This window comes from Ornithorhynchus anatinus, chromosome 19 (assembly GCF_004115215.2).
Source record: "Ornithorhynchus anatinus isolate Pmale09 chromosome 19, mOrnAna1.pri.v4, whole genome shotgun sequence".
NCBI lineage: Eukaryota > Metazoa > Chordata > Mammalia > Monotremata > Ornithorhynchidae > Ornithorhynchus > Ornithorhynchus anatinus.
In genome coordinates this window covers 6,027,394-6,046,819 of record NC_041746.1, presented here as the reverse complement: position 1 = coordinate 6,046,819, position 19,426 = coordinate 6,027,394, and the positions used below count along the sequence as shown (strand labels likewise).

Below are 19,426 nucleotides of genomic sequence, written 5' to 3'. Positions count from 1 at the left end.
CATTCACAAGGAGGGCGGACAGAATAAGCATTCTAAAGACCTCTGCTGTGGGAGAATACCACAGCAGATACAACAGTCTGCTGGCCATCAACCAGTTAGAGGGTTTGCTCTCCTTGAGCAAAATATGGCAGACTGTGCCAAAAGGCAGTTTCACAAAACAACAACATGCATACACATGGAACATGCCAGCAGAAAAGAAAATTACTAGTCTGCCATCCTCACCTATCCATACTGGAGAAAGTCCTACAAACATCAGAGGAAGTACTTGAATGACTACCCTGATTGAGGGGGGATTTGATTCTTGCAACCTAGTTAGCAAGGACTTGCTACTCCCCCACTTAAACTCACCTGCTCCCAGAATTTAGCTGCCCTGTCCCATGAGTATTAGCAGCATTGGTTACTAATACGATTTCTGATGCTTTGCTTTTGTAGATTTGTAAACAAGGGAGTTGAGGAATGGGAACAAACGGAATTTCGACAGTGGGTACAGAGTCACCCAGGACAAGTGGTGCTTGTTGTGGTAAGATGATTATGGAAATACCATTTATTCTTTTAGACATCCACTTTCTAGCATTCTTTGTAAAAAAATGTGTATTTAAAACTAAATTTTTCAAATAATACTGCGATGGTTCACATAAACAGAATAAGCATGGCATAGCGGGAGGAGAATGGGCTTGGGAGTCAGAGTCATGGGTTCGAATTCTGCCTCTGCCACTTGTCAGCTGTTCAGAACAGGAAAGAGCAGTGAATTTGTCCCTTCCAAACAACTGATCACCCACTGACTGGTTTTCAGTTCCTGGATACCTCACTCTCACATTCCCCAAACCCCATAATGGTATGAGGACTCCCAGGGCCACTCTGAACATTTGAGTAAAAACGGGGGAGCCTGGGAGACTTGCTCTGTCTCACAACCTCGCCAGGGGTTCTCTCCTACCCAGGAAGCTCCTCCCCTGGGTGGCAAGGAAGAAGGGGAATTTCCAATTGGATTTAGGAGTCTTGGTCATTTGAGGGAAGACCTAGAGTCTGGAAAGAAGCCCCTTCAGAATTTTTTTTCAGAGTTAATCAAATTTCTCTAGGAACCCCCAAAAAACTCCACCCTCCCCCTAGACCTTGGAGGACGTACTGGACCCTGGGAGACCACCCATATCCAACAATCTTGAGGATTAGGACACTAATTTGGAATCTGAACATTTCTGGGATTCATGGGCCCTGCGATACCATGCCATACGATCCCTTGACCTCTGGATCAGTTCCTCACCAGAGCTCCAGGAAAGATTTGTTGAGCTGATAGATTTAGGCTGAGCAGGATCTTTTTTGTTTCCCTTTTTCTGTTAGCAATAATAATAATAATAATGTTGGTATTTGTTAAGCGCTTACTATGTGCAGAGCACTGTTCTAAGCACTGGGGTAGATACAGGGTAATCAGGTGGTCCCACGTGAGGCTCACAGTCTTAATCCCCATTTTACAGATGAGTTAACTGAGGCACAGAGAAGTTAAGTGACTTGCCCACAGACACACAGCTGCCAAGTGGCAGAGCTGGGATTCGAACCCATGACCTCTGACTCCCAAGCACGAGCTCTTTCCACTGAGCCACACTGCTTCTTTAATGGCAGCAATGGCAATCCAGAATTGTTTGACTTATCATTTCAAGCTCCTCAACAAATCAATCTTTAGTATTTATTGTGTTCCTACTGTACTAAGTACTTTGGAGAATACAGTAGAAGCAAGATGTATGTTCCCTGAATTCAAGGAGCTTTCAATCTAAAGGTCGGTGTTCTTGGAGATTCCCAAATGTCCAAGGATCCTAGATTCCTAGGATCTGTATGTGGGGCAGGAGACTCTAACAGACCTATGACCCTGAAGTGTATGATGATGCTAAAAATATTGCAGTCCTTGGGATTCATTTCACTGCACTATACTTATAGAAAGTCTATTAGTTTTCTTTAATGAAATTTGTGATCTTCAGAGAGAAACTTGGAGGAATGTTGTCAAACCCATTTCTTTGTTTTTCAGAGCCAAATCATGTTTAATAAGGATTGTGTAAAAAGTTTCCAGAGTTCAAATCCAAAGAAGGAACTGGAAAAAGTTCACGCTGAACTGGTGAACCATCTAGAGAAGCTTGCAGACCTGGGGGTGTCAGATAATCTTCACTTTCGAACAAAAACCACACTAGAAGCCCTGCTTACCCTTTATGTTCACTGCAGAGATATCCTGACAGATCTAATCCACAAACAAATCTTCAAACTAAACGATTTTGAATGGACAAGGTGCAGAATCCTAAATTATGTATTTAGCACTAAAATAAATTAAATTTATACTTCCATGTAAGCTACCACAGTAGATGTTCAATAAATATAGGTAACTGAATGCACAGTCTTGCACAGACCATGCAAGAGTAGGTACTCTTAGCTGAGAGTTATAAAACACTAAAAGAGTTTTTGATGTTGGTTTTTGTGCCCCCATTTCGTTGTATTCTTTGTTTTATCCCAGGCTTCTTCCATTCTCTTCCATCACCACCCTGTTTCTCCCTATCTCCAGCTCACCTTGTCCTGGTATTCTCCCATAGTCTCTTATTATTCTTTCTTCTCCCAACCCACAGTTCTGGTGGAAAAGGTAGAAAAGTGAACTTGCAGTCTTACACCATTCCATATAGCTCTGCAAGCCCAGAGAATCCAAGGTGAGAAGAAATGGAGAATCTTAGTAACAAATCAGATTCTTCCTGCCTAATATCTCTGTGGTAGAGCTTCTTCAGTATTTTACAGGACTGATTTTAGAATCTGGATTTTATGATCATGTAAGTGTTTGATAGATTGCAACTCAAAAGATTTCTTATTGTGATTGTTATTCTGAATTTGTTGTTTTCTGATATCTAACCTTCCCTTACAATTCATTTATATATGACCATCCCTCACATTTTTCTTAAATACCTGATGTTTATTTACATTAACATCTGTACTCAACTTTCAGTCTCACTCCATTTATCACCAGAAAATCAGATACCTGTCTTGGGTCCACTTAGTGTGAAAGCTTTTCCTTCAAAAGTCATTAAATGGTACTTTTTAAATGGTTATTTTCAGGCAATTGCGGTATGAGTGGAGTGAAAGGCAAAGACTGTGTTTTGTAGTTCAAGGTAATGCCAACTTTACTTATGGCTACGAATACTTGGGCTGTTCTTCACGATTGGTTATTACACCTCTTACGGATCGATGTAGGCTGACCCTTACTGAAGCACTCCACTTGAATCTAGGGGGCTGTCCTGCTGGCCCTGCTGGAACAGGGAAAACTGAGACTGTCAAAGATCTATCGAAAGTAAGTCCATTTTCCAAGTCAAAAATAAACATTAATTCCTTTGTTGGCCAAACTTTCTTCTCTTAGAAAATAATCCCTCACATGCTTTGTGGCCTCTTCTCTCTGTTTGCCTCTGGGGGCATCTCCATTTGACCATCTCATTACTCCCTTTCAATATGCAAAAACTGAATTTCTGATCTTCTGATCTATCTTTATGAACTTTTCCTTCACTGTGAATATCACCACTACCCTCCATCCCACACACTCATAAACTTGAAGTCATCTCAGGATCCTAAATTCCATTCTTCTTCCACAATCAGTTTGTCACTGATTCCTTCATATTTCTTCCATCACAGCTTTTACAAGCCCATATCCCCTTATCCCTGGATGACTTTAACAGCATCCTTCCAGGCCCTCACCACTCTAAATTTTCCTGCCTACTGAAAAATAAGTAATCTTTCTTGAAGGGTGATCTGTTCAAATCTCTATTTTCCACCCAGTATGGAAATACTGCCATTTGCATCAAGCTGAAAGTTTTGACCAGTAGTTCACTCACTCATAGTAAACTGCCTCTTGATTATACAACATGGTTTTAGTTGCTGTGGGGAGGAACGAAAAGCACATTTCTGTTTTCTGAAATGCCTAGATAGTGTTCAAACAACTCCCTTTTTATTAATTACTTTTATAGTCTTATTATATTCATATTTCAAGAACTATGCTCTAAAGTAGTTTTTATTTTTTCTCCGTAGGCCTTGGGTAAACACTGTGTCGTCTTTAACTGTTTTGAAGGTTTGGATTATAAGGTATAATTTGTTTTGTAATATAACCTAAGTGCAAGGATGTTTGAATTAAGAATAAGACTACAGGCATCACTAACTTGTTCAAACTTTTGAGTTCAATTGTAGACTGTCCTGGAAAAATAATTATGCTATGCTGTTTTTAGTTGTCGTACTTCTCGTTAGCTGACTAACATATTTTCCCCTTTAGTCCTACAGTTGATTATCTTGTTTAGAAAGAAAATATCATTAGCTACGAGAAATCAATGTTTACTCTTAAATCGTATGCAGTGGGGTAGGACAGTTTTCAGGTCTAAAATCCTTGTGGGCAGAAAAGGTGGCTTGCGTTTCCTTTGGACTTTCCATTGCCTTAGTACAGTGATTTAGGCAGGGAAAATGTATATCAACTCTTGTATTGTAGTCTCCCAAGTGCCTGGTGTAATGCTCTGCACACAATAAGCACTCAATAAATACTATTAATTGATTAATTGAGTGCCTCCCCCCACAGTGGGCACTCAATAAATGTCATCACTACTTCTAATCTAAGTCATTTGATTGAGAAGAGACATGGCCTAGTGGAAAAGAGCACAGGATTAGGAGTCATGAGACCTGGGTCTAATCCTGACTCTCCCACTTACCTGCTATGTGACCTTGGGCAAGTCACTTCTCTGTACCTTCGTTTTCCTCAGCTGGAAAAAGGGGATAATTACCTGTTTTCCCTCCCCCTTAAACTGTAAATCCTATGTGGGAAAGGGACTGTTTGAACCGATTGTAGTTTATCAACACCTGTGCTTAGTACAGTGCTTGGCATGTAGTAAGTGCTTAAGGAATATCACAATTACAAATCATTATGATGGATTTTATCGTTATTCCTGTTATTATTGGCCTACGTTTGACTTCTGTTCCACTGGCCATACCAAATCGATGAGCTGTCAGTTGTGCTGACCTGTAGGCCAATTTGAAGGCCCTCAGGAGGACCCCTCCTCATGACCAAAAAACCAGGTTTCATTATCTCTACCTAACAATGCTCAACAGTTATATGGTAAACTGGGACAAAAGTCAGTCTTCGAAAAGTTTCTTTTCACGTGATGAAAAAAGAAGTTGCTTCTGCAGTCCAGATAACTTGTGGAGTTTGAATTTCTATTTCAGATGATTCTTTTTTTTTGATGCGGGAACAAAGGGAAAGTTGGTAGGATGGAAGAGAGATGGTTCAAGCCGTAGAAATGGAAGGAGGGCCCTGATCTTGTTTTGCTTATCTGATAGGTGTTAGCCTTAAATTGGTTGAAAAACAGAACATTTTATAAGTAACAAGGGAATTATGCAGGGTTTTTATTTTTTTAGATGATGAGAAAATTATTTTATGGAATAGTGCAGTCAGGAGCATGGTGTTGTTTTGATGAATTCAATCGAATTGATATGGAAGTTCTCTCTGTAATTGCCTCACAAATCCAGGCAATTAAGGCAGCAAAAGATACTCGCTCCATCAGGTATTCATTTTCACTGGCTTAATTTTGCAACTAGATTTGAACTCAACTAATTGCAGGGGTTTTTTTTTAGCTATTTGGCAAATGACTGTGCTTTGCTAACACTGCCACTCAAACCACTCTTGAAATTTCTCTGACTTTAGGACCCCAGGGGAAATGGTTATGACTTCCCGTTGATAAAGTCTTCTTGGCAACACTATTGCAAGCCAGATATTTTTTTCCATTTAACTGCATGCCCTGTAGTCCAAGGCTACACTCTCTAGTGACAATGAGGAGATTGGCTCGCCCCCTAGTGAGGGCTACTGCATGATTTAAACACCCAGAAGTTCAGATGGTTACATCTACCATCTGAACTACCTCCTGTGCCTATTGAGGCCTAAACAGCCCAGTTCAATGGGCAACTATTATTTTAAACAAAATATATGGGGTTGGAGAGTCCACATCCTTTTTTGGTAGCCTGTTTTTATCATCCTGAGAGTAGAAAATAAAACTCTCCAGCTGCAATTTAAGCCCTTTTGGAAATGGAGACCAACTAGTCAATCCCTTCATATACTTGCTGATCATATTTAAATCATCCCCTAGTTTTCTTTTCTTTAGGTTAAGCATTCTGTAGATTCTCACTCAAAATGGATTGAAGCAGAATTTTGTAATGTCCACAAAAGAAAATGAATCATTTCTTTCCCCAGAGTAAAAATGGTACATTTATTTTCCCTGGGATGTTTTGCTGGGAGTCTAATTTATGCTGCATTGTAAAGCATATGAGTGTATCAAAATTGCTGTCGGATTTGTTAAATAGCATCTTCCACCACTTCTCTTTTGAAATTGGGTCAAAATGTTGATATTCTGCAATTGCTCATATTCATTTAATTAGCTAAAATATGGAGTTAGACGATCTGGTTGCTAGCCTGCCTATATAATATGTTTATTTTTTTTGTCGGTGATAAATAAAACAATGTATTGTAGGTTTGTTCTGGAGGGAAAAGAAATTCGCATCAACCTGTCCTGTGGCGTCTTTATCACCATGAATCCTGGGTAAGAGCAAGCCTATAGATTGAAGCTCCCAAAACATTTTTTCCCCTTTTGAAGCTTAATAATGCATAGTATTTATACATATTTCCAAATTCAATATTGCATAGTGCTGTAGTTTTCTGTTCATTCCCTTATCCCTTCATACTTTTTCCCTACATGCTCTCAATCTGTTGCCAAAAATCTGGTGCATGTTTCTTGCATGAAGACCGTCAAAATCTATTCCTTTTATCTGCATTGTACATAGAGACATCCCTAATTTAGGCTGAGGCCATATTCTATCTGGTCTGCTAAATCTTTTTTGTCCTCTCTTCTTCCTCCACCCTTCCCTTCAAAATTCTGCTGTTGCCATTCTCACAATTCATATTCAGTGTGTTTAACGCAGTGTGTTTAACGCAGTAACCGTTGCTTCACTAGTGATGGGCCACTTACATTCTAGGCTCTCACTGTTTGTGCTCTTGTATTTAGTAATAATAGTGATGGTATTTGTTAAGCACTTACTATGTGCCAAGCACTGTTCTGAGCACTGGGGTAGATACACCTGGGGCTCATAATCTTAATCCCCGTTTTACAGATGAAGTAACTGAGGCACAGAGAAGTGAAGTGACTCGCCCCAAGTCACACAGCTGACAAGTGGTGGAGCCGGGACTAGAACCCACGACCTCTGACTCCCAAGCCCGTGCTCTCTCCACGAAGCCACACTGCTTCTCTCTTTGCATTTGATATTATGGGTATCACATCTGTGGTAGGTTAAAATGCCGCAACTATTTTTAAAAAAGATACCCCAGTGCTCCGTGGGCTTTCAATTTGAAATGACTTTTCTGCTTGTCTATTTTTGCATAATTGGACAATGTGTCCTTTAGGACAAAGCATTCTGTGACAGCATTTAGTTCTCTTGTCACCAGGGGAATTCCGGGCTCTGTGTAGAGCTTGCCAGGTGTAAGTTGGTATTTAACCTCAGTCTCCTTCAGGCTAATTGTCAATCCACGATACTCTGCTGATTTTGGAATGCAGTTCCTGTTTGCTGGCGTATTCTAAGAAAACAGCTTGTATAAGAGCAAAATGGAATGTTTCAGATTTGTACAAATTTAGTGAATTCACTTTAAAAGTGATGGCATAAAATGAAACTTTACAAAGGACAAAAATGAAAACCTTTAGAATGATTATGGCCTAAAGAAGATACTTAATGCTTTGAGCCAGGCATTTACATTAGGCTTGGACGTTGCTCATTGTTCCTAAAGTATTTTCTCATCTAAAACCTAGGTAATTACTATGACTACTTGCTTACATATTTTTTGCTGAGGTATAAAACGTCCTGAAAAATCTCTCTATCTGGAAAAAATGGGAAAACCAAAAAAAAAAAAAAAATGTAGCAGCACATCTCATGTGGGTAGCCAGAGAATACAGAAGAGGGTAAAGGGAGAGTTATCTTTCCTTTTCTCCTGGAGGACATTTTGCTACCATCCCCTCAGATATTGAGGGAAGAATTAAGAATCAGCGTTGCTTATGAAGAAATCATTCTTTGAAAAATAAATTACTATCTTCGTTTAAAGTATTGTTTTCCATGTTTTTAAGGTACAAAGGACGTGTGGAACTCCCAGATAATTTAAAATCTCTGTTTCGCCCAGTGTCAATGATGGTTCCGAATTATCACCTGATTGCTGAAATAATGCTGTTTTCAGAAGGTTTCAAATCTGCAAAATTATTGTCTCGAAAACTAGTTAATCTTTACCAACTAGCCAGCAAGCAACTTTCTGAACAGGTAACCAAACTGTCGTCTTCAAAATTATATAAATTAAGAGTGAAAAATAAAACGTTCTCACCTCTTGTAAAAAGAGCCAAGTTAATCAATATGTGAACCCTCTTGAGTAGTTCAACTTTTGCGTGTGGTGTGTCTACAACACTGATGTCTACCCAACCCTAAAATGACTATAATCACCTGTATAGGAGAAACTTCATTAACAGTATTCTTTTAGGGTTTAAATGAGCCTGAAAGGTTTTATGCATTTTACTTTTCTCTCAAAAATAAGTTTATTAGCATTTTGTGTTTCCCGGCTGGAGCTGAGATTCAGTTTTTTTTACCTTGATGTTGGAGGTCCTGGAAATAATGAAAAAAACCCTCATTCTTTCACGAAGCCCTGATTAGATAGATATTAAACAGATTCTGAATTTAGCTGTGATTTTTGTTCCTTTCTAAACGCAAGAATCTTTATGCAATATATTCCTTTATTCACAAGGCTCAGTAATAACATCACTACTACTCTGCAGTGTTCTGGGCCCTATTTCCCTGCCTAAGCAGCTGGGCTCAAAACATCTAATGTATTCCACTGTACTAAATTGAAGATTTTGAGGAGTGAATTAATCCAGGGCTTTTGTTCCCATCGATTGTATTAAATTTTCTGGCTTTCAGGGTGACCAAAGAAGTTACAGGATACTTTTAAGGATCATGTTTACCAATTCTATTGGACTCTCCCAAGCATCTAGTATAGTGCTTGGCACACAGTAAGCACTCAAGAAATACAATTGATTTTTGTTAGAATTTCTCAGATGATTAAAAATTGCTTTTAATCCATTTTATACCCTGGAGAGCTCCAAAAACTGTTACAGTATGTGACAGCAGTCCTGTTTGTCGGCAACTGGCCTCTCAACTGAACCTGTTGGTAGTTAGCCTGCTGGAATGAGGTTGAAAAATCCACTTGTTCGCCAAGTTTGGATCTCAGCCAGGACCTAGAGCTAGGGAGTAAGTTCAGAGTGCAACCCAGTACTTTATCTTAGACATTAATTGAATTTGATCAAGATTTTTTGCATAATCTTTTAGAACAAAAAGTCCCAAGCGTGGCTCAGTGGAAGGAGTCCAGGCTTGGGAGTCAGAGGTCATGGGTTCGAATTCCAGCACTGCCACTTGTCAGCTGTGTGACTGTGGGCAAGTCACTTAACTTCTCTGTGCTTCAGTTACCTCATCTGTAAAATGGGAATTAACTGTGAGCCTCACGTGAGATAACCTGATTACACTGTATCTACCCCAGCGCTTAGAACCATGCTCTGCACACAGTAAGCACTTAACAAATACCAACATTTATATATATATATATATATAACATTTTTCAAGATATTAGCTTGGGACGTAGTTCTACTTGAAATCACATGAAAAGTGGATTTATGTGCAAATTGTCATTTTACCCTAATATGTCAAATATCTGAAGAAAATTCTATTGGTGTTCACTAGGATCATTATGATTTTGGTATGAGGGCCATAAAGACGGTGCTAATAATGGCTGGACAGAAGAAACTGGAATTCAAAAAGTGAGTCAAGTTAAAAAAATGAGCCATATAGAAAATGTGTCTCTAAGAGGTCATGGCAATGCGTGGTACCAGTTTGCATGATTGGCCAGTGGTTAACTGTTTGCTGCTAGTTTGATTGATCGCATGAAATAAAAATCAAGAGTGGCCGTCTTTAAACATGCTTGTCATTATGTACTCTTTAGGTTAAACAGTGACATGCAGTGCTCTCATATAATGCTATTTGATATCTTGTGTAAATGTTTAGACATATATTAACTACCTAACATAATATCAGACTAACTGCCTAGGTGTTCTTTTTCTCTTTTAAACAAATCTCAAGGACCTAAGAGTCCTTGGGGATGTCAATAGAAGAATTTAGGGGTATGTGGCACCAAAAAATATCTTCTGCTGCTTGACATCTCCATGTAGTTTAGATTTCATTACATTTGTATATCTCCACTTACATAATCTTGATGTTTAACATTCTTTGTCCAAAAAAGAGGTTTTCATCAAGAAAATTCTCAGAAAAAAATATTCCCCACTTTGATTGACTGTAGGTCACCTGACTTGTCAAAAGATTAAGATAATTCTTGGAATATCTGTATTTAAGAAACTTAATTATTTTTACATTACTGTAGTTTATGAAGTGCATCTCAATCCTTAGATTGAGAAAGCATCAAAAGAAAAGATAGCTTAGGCACAAGACTTTTAACCCCAATCTGTCCCTTAAGGTGTGATATCATGTTCATGTCACCTATATTGATGACCAATCATCTAAATCAAAGTCAAAGGGCATAAAAACTAAAACTCCTTTTAGGAAACTTGAATGATCAGTTTTTAGACTATTTGCTTTCATTTGCTATTTTTAGATTGTTATTCACCTAACTGAAATATTGACAGTGGCTTGAGTTAGCAAAGCACATTTCTTAATTCTTATAACTGTTACTTTTTTCCACCTTTATAGCACAAGTTGTGAGATTCTTACTGAAGAACAAGAAACTCAGATCATTATCAAGGCAATGAAAGAAGCTAGTTTGCCCAAGTTTCTACCTGAAGATGTCCCATTATTTGAAAATATTATGAAAGACATTTTCCCTGGAGTTGCAGTTCCAATAATAAACTATCCCCTCTTAGAGGTACGAACATGTAATTTAAGACAGGAAACTCTTTAAGTCTGCTTTTGGATTCTTTCAAGCCTTCTTACTAAAAGCAAGTGTATTCATTTTTTTAAAGAATTAAGATATTTAAAAAGAGAATTGGATAACATTTTTCTGGGTGACCATCAGGGCAGGAGAAATGAGATTGCAGGTGAAGCAACTTAACTTTGCATGGATCTTGGCAACCTTTAATTGCCCGGGGTGGTGTTCCCTTCATTCAGGTAGGGGGTCCCAGAAACCATACATGGTGATAATGTTTTGCCTGTAGCATTGTGTTTGTTTCAAAGACCACAGACTCATTTGAGTAGGGGGACTCTCTGCTATTTAGGACAAATCCATGGGGATTGGAAATGAAACTTATTCAGGCAAAGGTCATTTCCTAGTAAGTACACTATTTCCATCTTTCCAATAAGACGCCTTCTAATTGGAGATGTGCCTCAAACAGAGATAGACTCCTTTCTGTTAAAGACTGTTTCCAATTTAATGGAGAGTCATTTAACAAATCATAAAATGTAAAGTGACAAGAGAAATCATTACAATTAAGGATTATTGGCCCAGATTTTGAGAAAATGTGATCAGAGTCCTAAGTATAATGCTTTTATTCATATTTGAATCATTCAGTATGCATAAGGGACAGTTAACAAGCTTTGGCTACAATGGTAAACTTCACTTATGACATAGGGTCTGGAAGACAAAATCCTGCTCTCACATTATAGCTTAGGCACAAATAAAGAATGCCCAGTTCCCATTTTCCAGTCCTAGAAAAAGAACTTATTTCCCCAGACCACTTCCCAGGACTCAAGTATTCTCATCTCTCCTTCAGTCTCATTCTAAGATAGGAAGAGGGTTAAAAATACTCTGTTCCAACCCTGAGTACATAGATGCAGAAAAAAGAGGGGATCCTTTTCTTATCATTTGGGGAAGCCTAGATGCCTCTAAGCAGCTTACCAGAATCAGAAGTTGGGACCTATTTTGTGTCTTTACTGAGGTTTCAAAAAGTGCAGCTTTTATTAAATAAATACTACATTTATTTTAAAGGATTAAAATATTTAAAAGGTAGACTGTATCAGTCTCAGCTTTGCTGTATTTCCTGTGTCCTTCATGATGTTCTTTTCTTAAAAGGATAGTATCCCAGAAGGTTTCAGTGATCTTTCCTTCTTGCACCTCAGTTCTGGACACAAGCTCAAAATTATTGCTTCTAGCTCAGAGTATAGAGCCCCAAATCTGATTTAGGGGGTCCAGGAGGGCCCTCCACACACACACATGCACACATTCAGTAGGCTATATTTCACAGAGTTTACTGTACTTAAACTGCCTTTTATGTTATATCTGTACTAGCTTCTCATTGCACATAATGATTGTCCACTTGAGATTTCTTTAATCTAGAGCATTGTAGTTAAGCTTGCAAATCATTTTCACAAGAAAGTACATTGATAGTGTACAAAATCCATGCATCTTGCAATATGCTACATTATTTTAGTGCAGAACCAGAACTATGGCAGAACTATGGCAGAAGTTTTGTGGCAGCATTCCTACTTTGTCAACCAGAGCTACTGGAATTGCTTCTGTTATCTGTTTAGGCAATTGGAGGGAGAAATAGGCAGTTAACTGTTTTCTGGATTGCATAAAAGCATTTACTTATGTGTTGTGTTTTTCTCATTTAGAAAGCAATATCTATTGTAACACATCAATTAGGTTTGCAGCCTTGGACATCTCAGAAAGAGAAGGTTATACAATTTCATAATCAAATTCAGGTAAGTGTAGACAGGGGGAAGTAATAAATTATCAAAAAGTAAATAACATCTAAACATAAAAATTCCCAGAACTCTAAATCAACTTTTCTCCTAAAGAATTAACTACCTCATGGGGAATTCATTACTTACTCCCCACAAGCTTCACTCACCTCCCATTATGGGATTTCCCCACCCAGATGATGTAGAGAAATATAATTTCACAGTTTCACCTTAAAACCCTCATTGATGCACAAACACTCCGTCTCTGCCTCTCTCTGTCTCTCTCTCCATCTCTCCCTCCCTCTCCTGCCTGCCCCTCCCCGCTTTACAAATCACTCACTTCCCCCACTCCCCTTGAGCGATTTCCTACTGAAACTGTTCAGTACTGATTGCCTGGCTCCATCCTGCCCTGAGGGAATCTCTGCCCTCACTTCCATGCCAACTTTTCCGCCCTCCTCTTAGACTATCCTGTTTCTCTTGTTCATTCACTTCTTTCTTCCTCATTACCCCAATCAATTTATTCTCTCTTATCTTCCTCCACCCAGCAGACACTCTGCTGCATCTTGGAGTGTTGCTTTCATCTCTCCCCTACATCCTCACTTCCCTCTTCTCCCACTACTCTCCCCTCTCGGCACCCATCCCCCCGCCCCCACACTCACACCCACAAACAAATTCCTTTTCCCTCGTATCTTCCCCAACGTGTAAGGAGAGAGAAGGGAACAGGAGTGAGGAAGAGGGAGAAGAGGTACAGGCAAAAATAAATGGAATGGGAAAGGTAAAATGAGGGCTAAGGAATGAGAGGGAAAAGTAAGGAGAGAAATGATGAGAGAAACAAGGAGTTAGTGAAGGGATAGTTGGAGGAAACCTCATTGGAGGCAGAATGAAGAACAGGGCTCTGATAGGATTAAGGTAGTTGGGGAGGGGAAGCAATTAGGGAAATTCCTGATTTTATTGACTCTTGGACTTCCGTTGACAATATTAAATAATCATTAGATTGACACGACTATTAGAAACAATTTCAGTGAGAAACCACCATATATAGAAGAACAAACAATATGACATAGAGGTATGTGTTTAAATTGCTATAGGTATTATTGTAGGGCAGTTCAGTGAATGGAATTTTGCAATAATTGAATTATAAATTAGGGACAAATTTCAAACACTCATTTATTGAGCGATTACTGTATGCAGAGCACTGTACTAAACAATTAGTCCTATCGAGTGCCTACCGTCTGTAGAGCACTGTACTAAGTGCTTGAGGAGAGTACAGTATAACAGAGTTGGTAGACACGTTCCCCGCCCACAGTGAGCTTAAAGCCTAGAAGTGGAATGCAGGCATTAATATAAATAAATTGCAGGTATATACATAACGCTGTTGGGCTGAGGGAGAGGTAAATAAAGGGGAGCAAATCGAAGTGCAAAGGAGACAGGGGAGTGGGAGAATAGTAAGCCCTCATTTCCTCTTCTCCCACTCCCTTCTGCACCACCCTTGCACTTGGATTTGCGCCCTTTATTCACCCCTTCCTCAGCTCCACAGCCCTAAAATTCAATTCCATAATTAGTTTAGATAATGTCTGTCTCCCACTCTATACACTCCCTATGGACAAGGAACATGTCTACCAACTCTTTTATATTGTACTATCCCAAATACTTAATATGGTGCTCGCTGCACACAGTAAGCCCTGAATAAATAGGATTGATGGATCAGTGATTGAAGTCAATGGGAAAATAGAGTTCAATAGGCCAAACTTCACCTTTCTGAACATTTTTCAGGAATGGAACCATTTTTTATACCAAGTTATGACTACAATAATTCAGAAAAGGGGGAATGATTACAGTACAAACTCATTTGGCTCCGATTGACCTGATTCTTTGATGTATTTGGATCATTTTTAGTTCTTTATATTCTAATTTACTTTAAACAAATTTGCACAATTTGGAGTGTGTGTATGTGTGTGTGAGAGAGAGAGAGAGACTGATTCACTGACATTGGTAGCCTGATTCCTAGTTCTAAGATGTTCTGCTTTCACAGTCAGTTCTGCTCTCTGGGCCCCCGAAGGCCCTCTTTGCCTCAATTACCCGGTGCCAGATTCCCTGAGAGAATACCCTGGCACCAGCAGCAGCCCAGCACCAACATTGCTTCCAGCCCCAATTAAAAGGTCAGGGAGGAGTGGTCTGAAATCTTAGCTGGATGTCTTTCCCTCCCCTGGGCTGACCAGATCAGGCAATGGTATTCTTTGAGCGGCTACTGTGTAAGCACTGCACTAAGTGCTTGGGAGAATACATTAAAGCAGACTCGACTGACACAGTGAGCTTAAAATTTAGAGGTGGAAACAGATATTAATATAAATAATTTATGGATAAGTCCATAAATGCTGTGGATGTGCATCATGGGATAGACTGTGAGCCCCACATGGGACAACCTTTCATTCATTCCCTCAATAGTATTTATTGAGTGCTTACTATGTGCAGGGCACTGGACTAAGCGCTTGGAATGAACAAGTCGGCAACAGATAGAGACAGTCCCTGCCGTTTGACGGGTTTACGGTCTAATCGGGGGAGACGGACAGACGAGAACAATGGCAATAAATAGAGCCAAGGGGAAGAACATCTCGTAAAAACGATGGCAACTAAATAGAATCAAGGCAATGTACAATTCATTAACAAAATAAATAGGGTAATGGAAATATATACAGTTGAGCGGACGAGTACAGTGCTGTGGGGATGGGAAGGGAGAGGTGGAGGAGCAGAGGGAAAGGGGAAAAGAGGGTTTAGCTGCAGAGAGGTAAAGGGGGGGTGGTAGAGGGAGAAGAGGAGCTCAGTCTGGGAAGGCCTCTTGGAGGAGGTGAGTTTTAAGTAGGGTTTTGAAGAGGGGAAGAGAATCAGTTTGGCGGAGGTGAGGAGGGAGGGCGTTCCAGGACCGCGGGAGGACGTGGCCCAGGGGTCGATGGCGGGATAGGCGAGACCGAGGGACGGTGAGGAGGTGGGCGGCAGAGGAGCGGAGCGTGCGGGGTGGGCGGTAGAAAGAGAGAAGGGAGGAGAGGTAGGAAGGGGCAAGGTGATGTAGAGCCTTGAAGCCTAGAGTGAGGAGTTTTTGTTTGGAGCGGAGGTTGATAGGCAACCACTGGAGTTGTTTAAGAAGGGGAGTGACATGTCCAGATCGTTTCTGCGGGAAGATGAGCCGGGCAGCGGAGTGAAGAATAGACCGGAGCGGGGCGAGAGAGGAGGAAGGGAGGTCAGAGAGAAGGCTGACACAGTAGTCTAGCTGGGATATAACGAGAGCCTGTAGCAGTAAGGTAGCCGTTTGGGTGGAGAGGAAAGGGCGGATCACCTTGTATCTACCCCAGTGCTTAGAACAGTGCCTGGTGCATAGTAAGTGCTTAATGAATACCAAAATCATTGTTGTTATTATTATTAGAGGGGTGGTGTGGCAGGAAGAGAATAGGAATCTTCCACTTGTCTCTCTGTCTCTTTAATGGTTTAATCTTTGCCTATTTTTTTCCAGGCATGTCTTGGTGTGATGTTAGTTGGCCCCACAGGTGGAGGAAAGACAACAGTCCGAAAAATTTTGGAAAAAGTGTTAATAATCTTGCCGTCCATAAATTTAATATCACCCGACAATTGTGGTACCAAACCAAGGAGTATTATGAAGGTAAGAAGTCTAGATGCTTGTTTAAAGCTGTTATATAAATTTCCATCTTCCTTCGAACGCTAAGAGAATTTTAAAGCTCATTTACACAAAAAGAAATGCCAACATTTAGTTAGCCAAGCCTGGCTAGTTTCCCAGCTGTGACATTTCAGGCTTTAGGAGGTCCGAGATGGATAGAGATTAAGACAAACCCCATAAGGCCTTTGGGCGGTGTTTGGAGCGGGGGAGTTGAGGAAGTGCAGCACTGAGATAACTCCACTGAACTCTCCAAGAGAAGTGGATTGATTCTTTAGAAACACTATAGCCTGCCCCCTTCTCCTTCCTCCTCCACACCCTTCACTGAGCAGATGCATGCCATGAACAGAAATTCTGCAGCAGACTCTTAAAGAACAAAAGGTAAAGCTACAGGGATGCCCCCAACACTGAATGTAAATGGCAATCAATTGGTAATCAAACAAAGCTACTGTGGAAAATTATTCTACCGTAGTATTCATTCATTCAATAGTATTTATTGAGCGCTTACTATGTGCAGAGCACTGTACTAAGTGCTTGGGATGAACAAGTCGGCAACAGATAGAGACAGTCCCTGCCGTTTGACGGGCTTACAGTCTGATCGGGGGAGACGGACAGACAAGAGTAGACTGGATGGGAAAAATGATTTCAGACACAGAATAGTATTATGAAAAGGAAGAGTCTTAATTCTTCCCCTTTCACTTTGACAAGAAAGAACAAATGTAACAATTGACCAGGGAAATCTCCACTTAGGACTGAAGGTTAAAAGCCAAACTAGAAAAGAGGAATTGCTCTTTAGAGAATCCCCCAAAAGTAGACACACTTCAGTTAGGAGACCTGATATTGTGCCTGCTAGGGTAATTAAGCAGTGGGCAGATGTTGTTTTAGAGGCATAAATTCATTTTTGAGCCAACCTGTTAAGTTTGGAAAGTACGTGTTTTTAGCCATACTGAGGCCCTCGTGTTGTTGAGCTCAACCAAAGTGTTGTGTTCAGCGGCTTTGCGTCAACTTGGGGTTTCTTACAGGCAGGCATCCTTAAGGAGTTCTATTTAATATTTTCATTGATGACCTGAATGTGTAAATGAAGAACATACTCATCCACCAACTTGCAGGTTGTGATAAATTGAGTAAGGTGGTTAAAACTGTAGAAGATAACAGAAGAATTCAAAGTGATTTAGACAGATTGGAAAAATAGTAGTACAAAAGCAGGATGAGACATTCAGCAGTTGTAAAAAGCAAGGTAGTGCACTTGATTGAAAAATAAAAGTGACAGTAGATGACGAGATGACTGAGTAGCCCCACGTAGAGTAGAAAAGGATCTAGTGGTCATAATAGACTAGAAACCGATACTTGCTATGGTATTTCCTCAGGTATATAATCTACATGAGTCAAGAAGTAAATTCTCCCATCTACTCTGACCTGACCAAGCCTCCTTCTGATCTCAGTCAGTGCATTTTTAATGAACACCACTTCATGCCTACCATAGCCCTCCACTAAACTGGTGGCTTAAGGCGCTGTTCCTTTTGATAGCTACAGCATTCCCTGTTCAGCTCTTGCTCTTGCTACTCTGAACTGTCTTATTAGAAACATAGTACCCCTCTCTCCCTTCTCCTGGGGCTGGGGCTTCTTTCTCCAATGCACCCTCTCCTTCTTTATCTCCCCTCCCCACACCATTTTGGACCTCATATTTCTTTCTCATAAACCCAAAACCAGAGTCTTAACTCCACTGCCACCCTTTCCCGCTACCTCAGGCTGGACTCCATTACTGCCCCACTGGAATCACCTCTCCCTTCCTCTCCATAACCTGGTAGGAAGGAAGAGCAGAGAGGTGAATGATAGAAGTGTAGGAGAAATGAAAAGAGAGGTTCAGGATTGGGCACAGGGGGTGAGGCCTGGGAGAAAATAGATTGGGAGAAAGAAGCCCTACTGAGTTGAAATCCCACTCCCAGCCCCACATCCTGAGTACAATCCAGGTCTTCTCTGGAGAGGTACTCTGACCCTATTGGTCAGTTTAGCATTTGGTGACTCTGTTAGCTGCCTCTTATCCGAACATTTTTCCAGTTGTGCTAAAGAACAGTAGAATCCGTACAACCCCTATGGAAGTTTACAGGAGACTGAACAAACAGTAAGATATTGCCTGTCCAGTTTTTTCAAAAACAATTGTCTTTTGCAGACTTCGGTGAGAAAAGGAAAAGTAGAAACATATATTTTAAACCCAAAGTGTATTACTCTTGGGGAGCTGTACGGACAAATGGATCCTAACACCATGGAATGGTCTGATGGCTTATTATCGTCAACAGTTCGAAAATTTGTAAAGCATTCCACTAGAAAGCATGTAAGCATGGATCTAAACCCCGAAATAACTTCAGAAACCTCAGCTTTTCCCAATGTAAGTTTTTTGAATAAATCCCATATTTCCTTTTCAGAATTGTTATATTTCTAACATCTGCACAGAGTGTAATAGCAGTCAAGGTGATAATTTTTATTAAGTGCTTATTATATGCCAGGCCCTGGGGTAGATGCAACATGATCAGATTGGACACATTCCCTCTCCCACACTGGGCTTACAAAATGTCTCCCCATTTTACACGTAAGGAAACTGAGGCCCGGAGAAATGAAGTGAGGTGCCCGAGGTCATAGCACAAGCAAGTGGTGGAACTGGAACTAGAATCTGCCTCTCCTGATGTCCAGTCGCACTTGTACTACTAGGCTACGATGCCTGAAAACAAATCTTCTTGTGTCCAGGGACTGTGGTTGTCGGTATCCATTCACACACTATTGGACTCTGTGTATCGGGGCTACACACTGGCACCGAATCTGTACCTGGATGACCTTAAATGCCTTGTTTTTTGTGCCAGCTGTAGAATATACTTTCTAATACAACTAGCCATGTCTAACCCCTTCAGTAAATTTTCTTCTGTTTCCAAGCAGTCATGTTTTTTAGTCCCCTCTATTTTGTTTTGAAGTATTTTGAAACCACTGGTGAAGGAAAGTGCCACCTGGAATATCATTTTTCAA

At 40.3% G+C, this 19,426-nt stretch overlaps 1 protein-coding gene across 10 annotated transcripts in view; it reads left to right on the top strand.

Moving 5' to 3' along the window:
- DNAH14 (dynein axonemal heavy chain 14) overlaps positions 1-19,426 on the top strand; it is a 125,144-nt gene that overhangs the window by 41,048 nt on the left and 64,670 nt on the right. For all 10 annotated transcript variants that reach the window (XM_029047438.2, XM_029047441.2, XM_029047439.2 and 7 more), the window contains 12 exons: positions 433-520; positions 2,015-2,268; positions 3,079-3,310; positions 4,039-4,092; positions 5,407-5,552; positions 6,513-6,581; positions 8,151-8,337; positions 9,802-9,878; positions 10,822-10,993; positions 12,679-12,768; positions 16,253-16,399; positions 18,582-18,797. In XM_029047438.2, the coding sequence (XP_028903271.1) occupies positions 433-520; positions 2,015-2,268; positions 3,079-3,310; positions 4,039-4,092; positions 5,407-5,552; positions 6,513-6,581; positions 8,151-8,337; positions 9,802-9,878; positions 10,822-10,993; positions 12,679-12,768; positions 16,253-16,399; positions 18,582-18,797 (1,732 nt within the window). The remainder of the gene's footprint in view (positions 1-432; positions 521-2,014; positions 2,269-3,078; positions 3,311-4,038; positions 4,093-5,406; positions 5,553-6,512; positions 6,582-8,150; positions 8,338-9,801; positions 9,879-10,821; positions 10,994-12,678; positions 12,769-16,252; positions 16,400-18,581; positions 18,798-19,426) is intronic.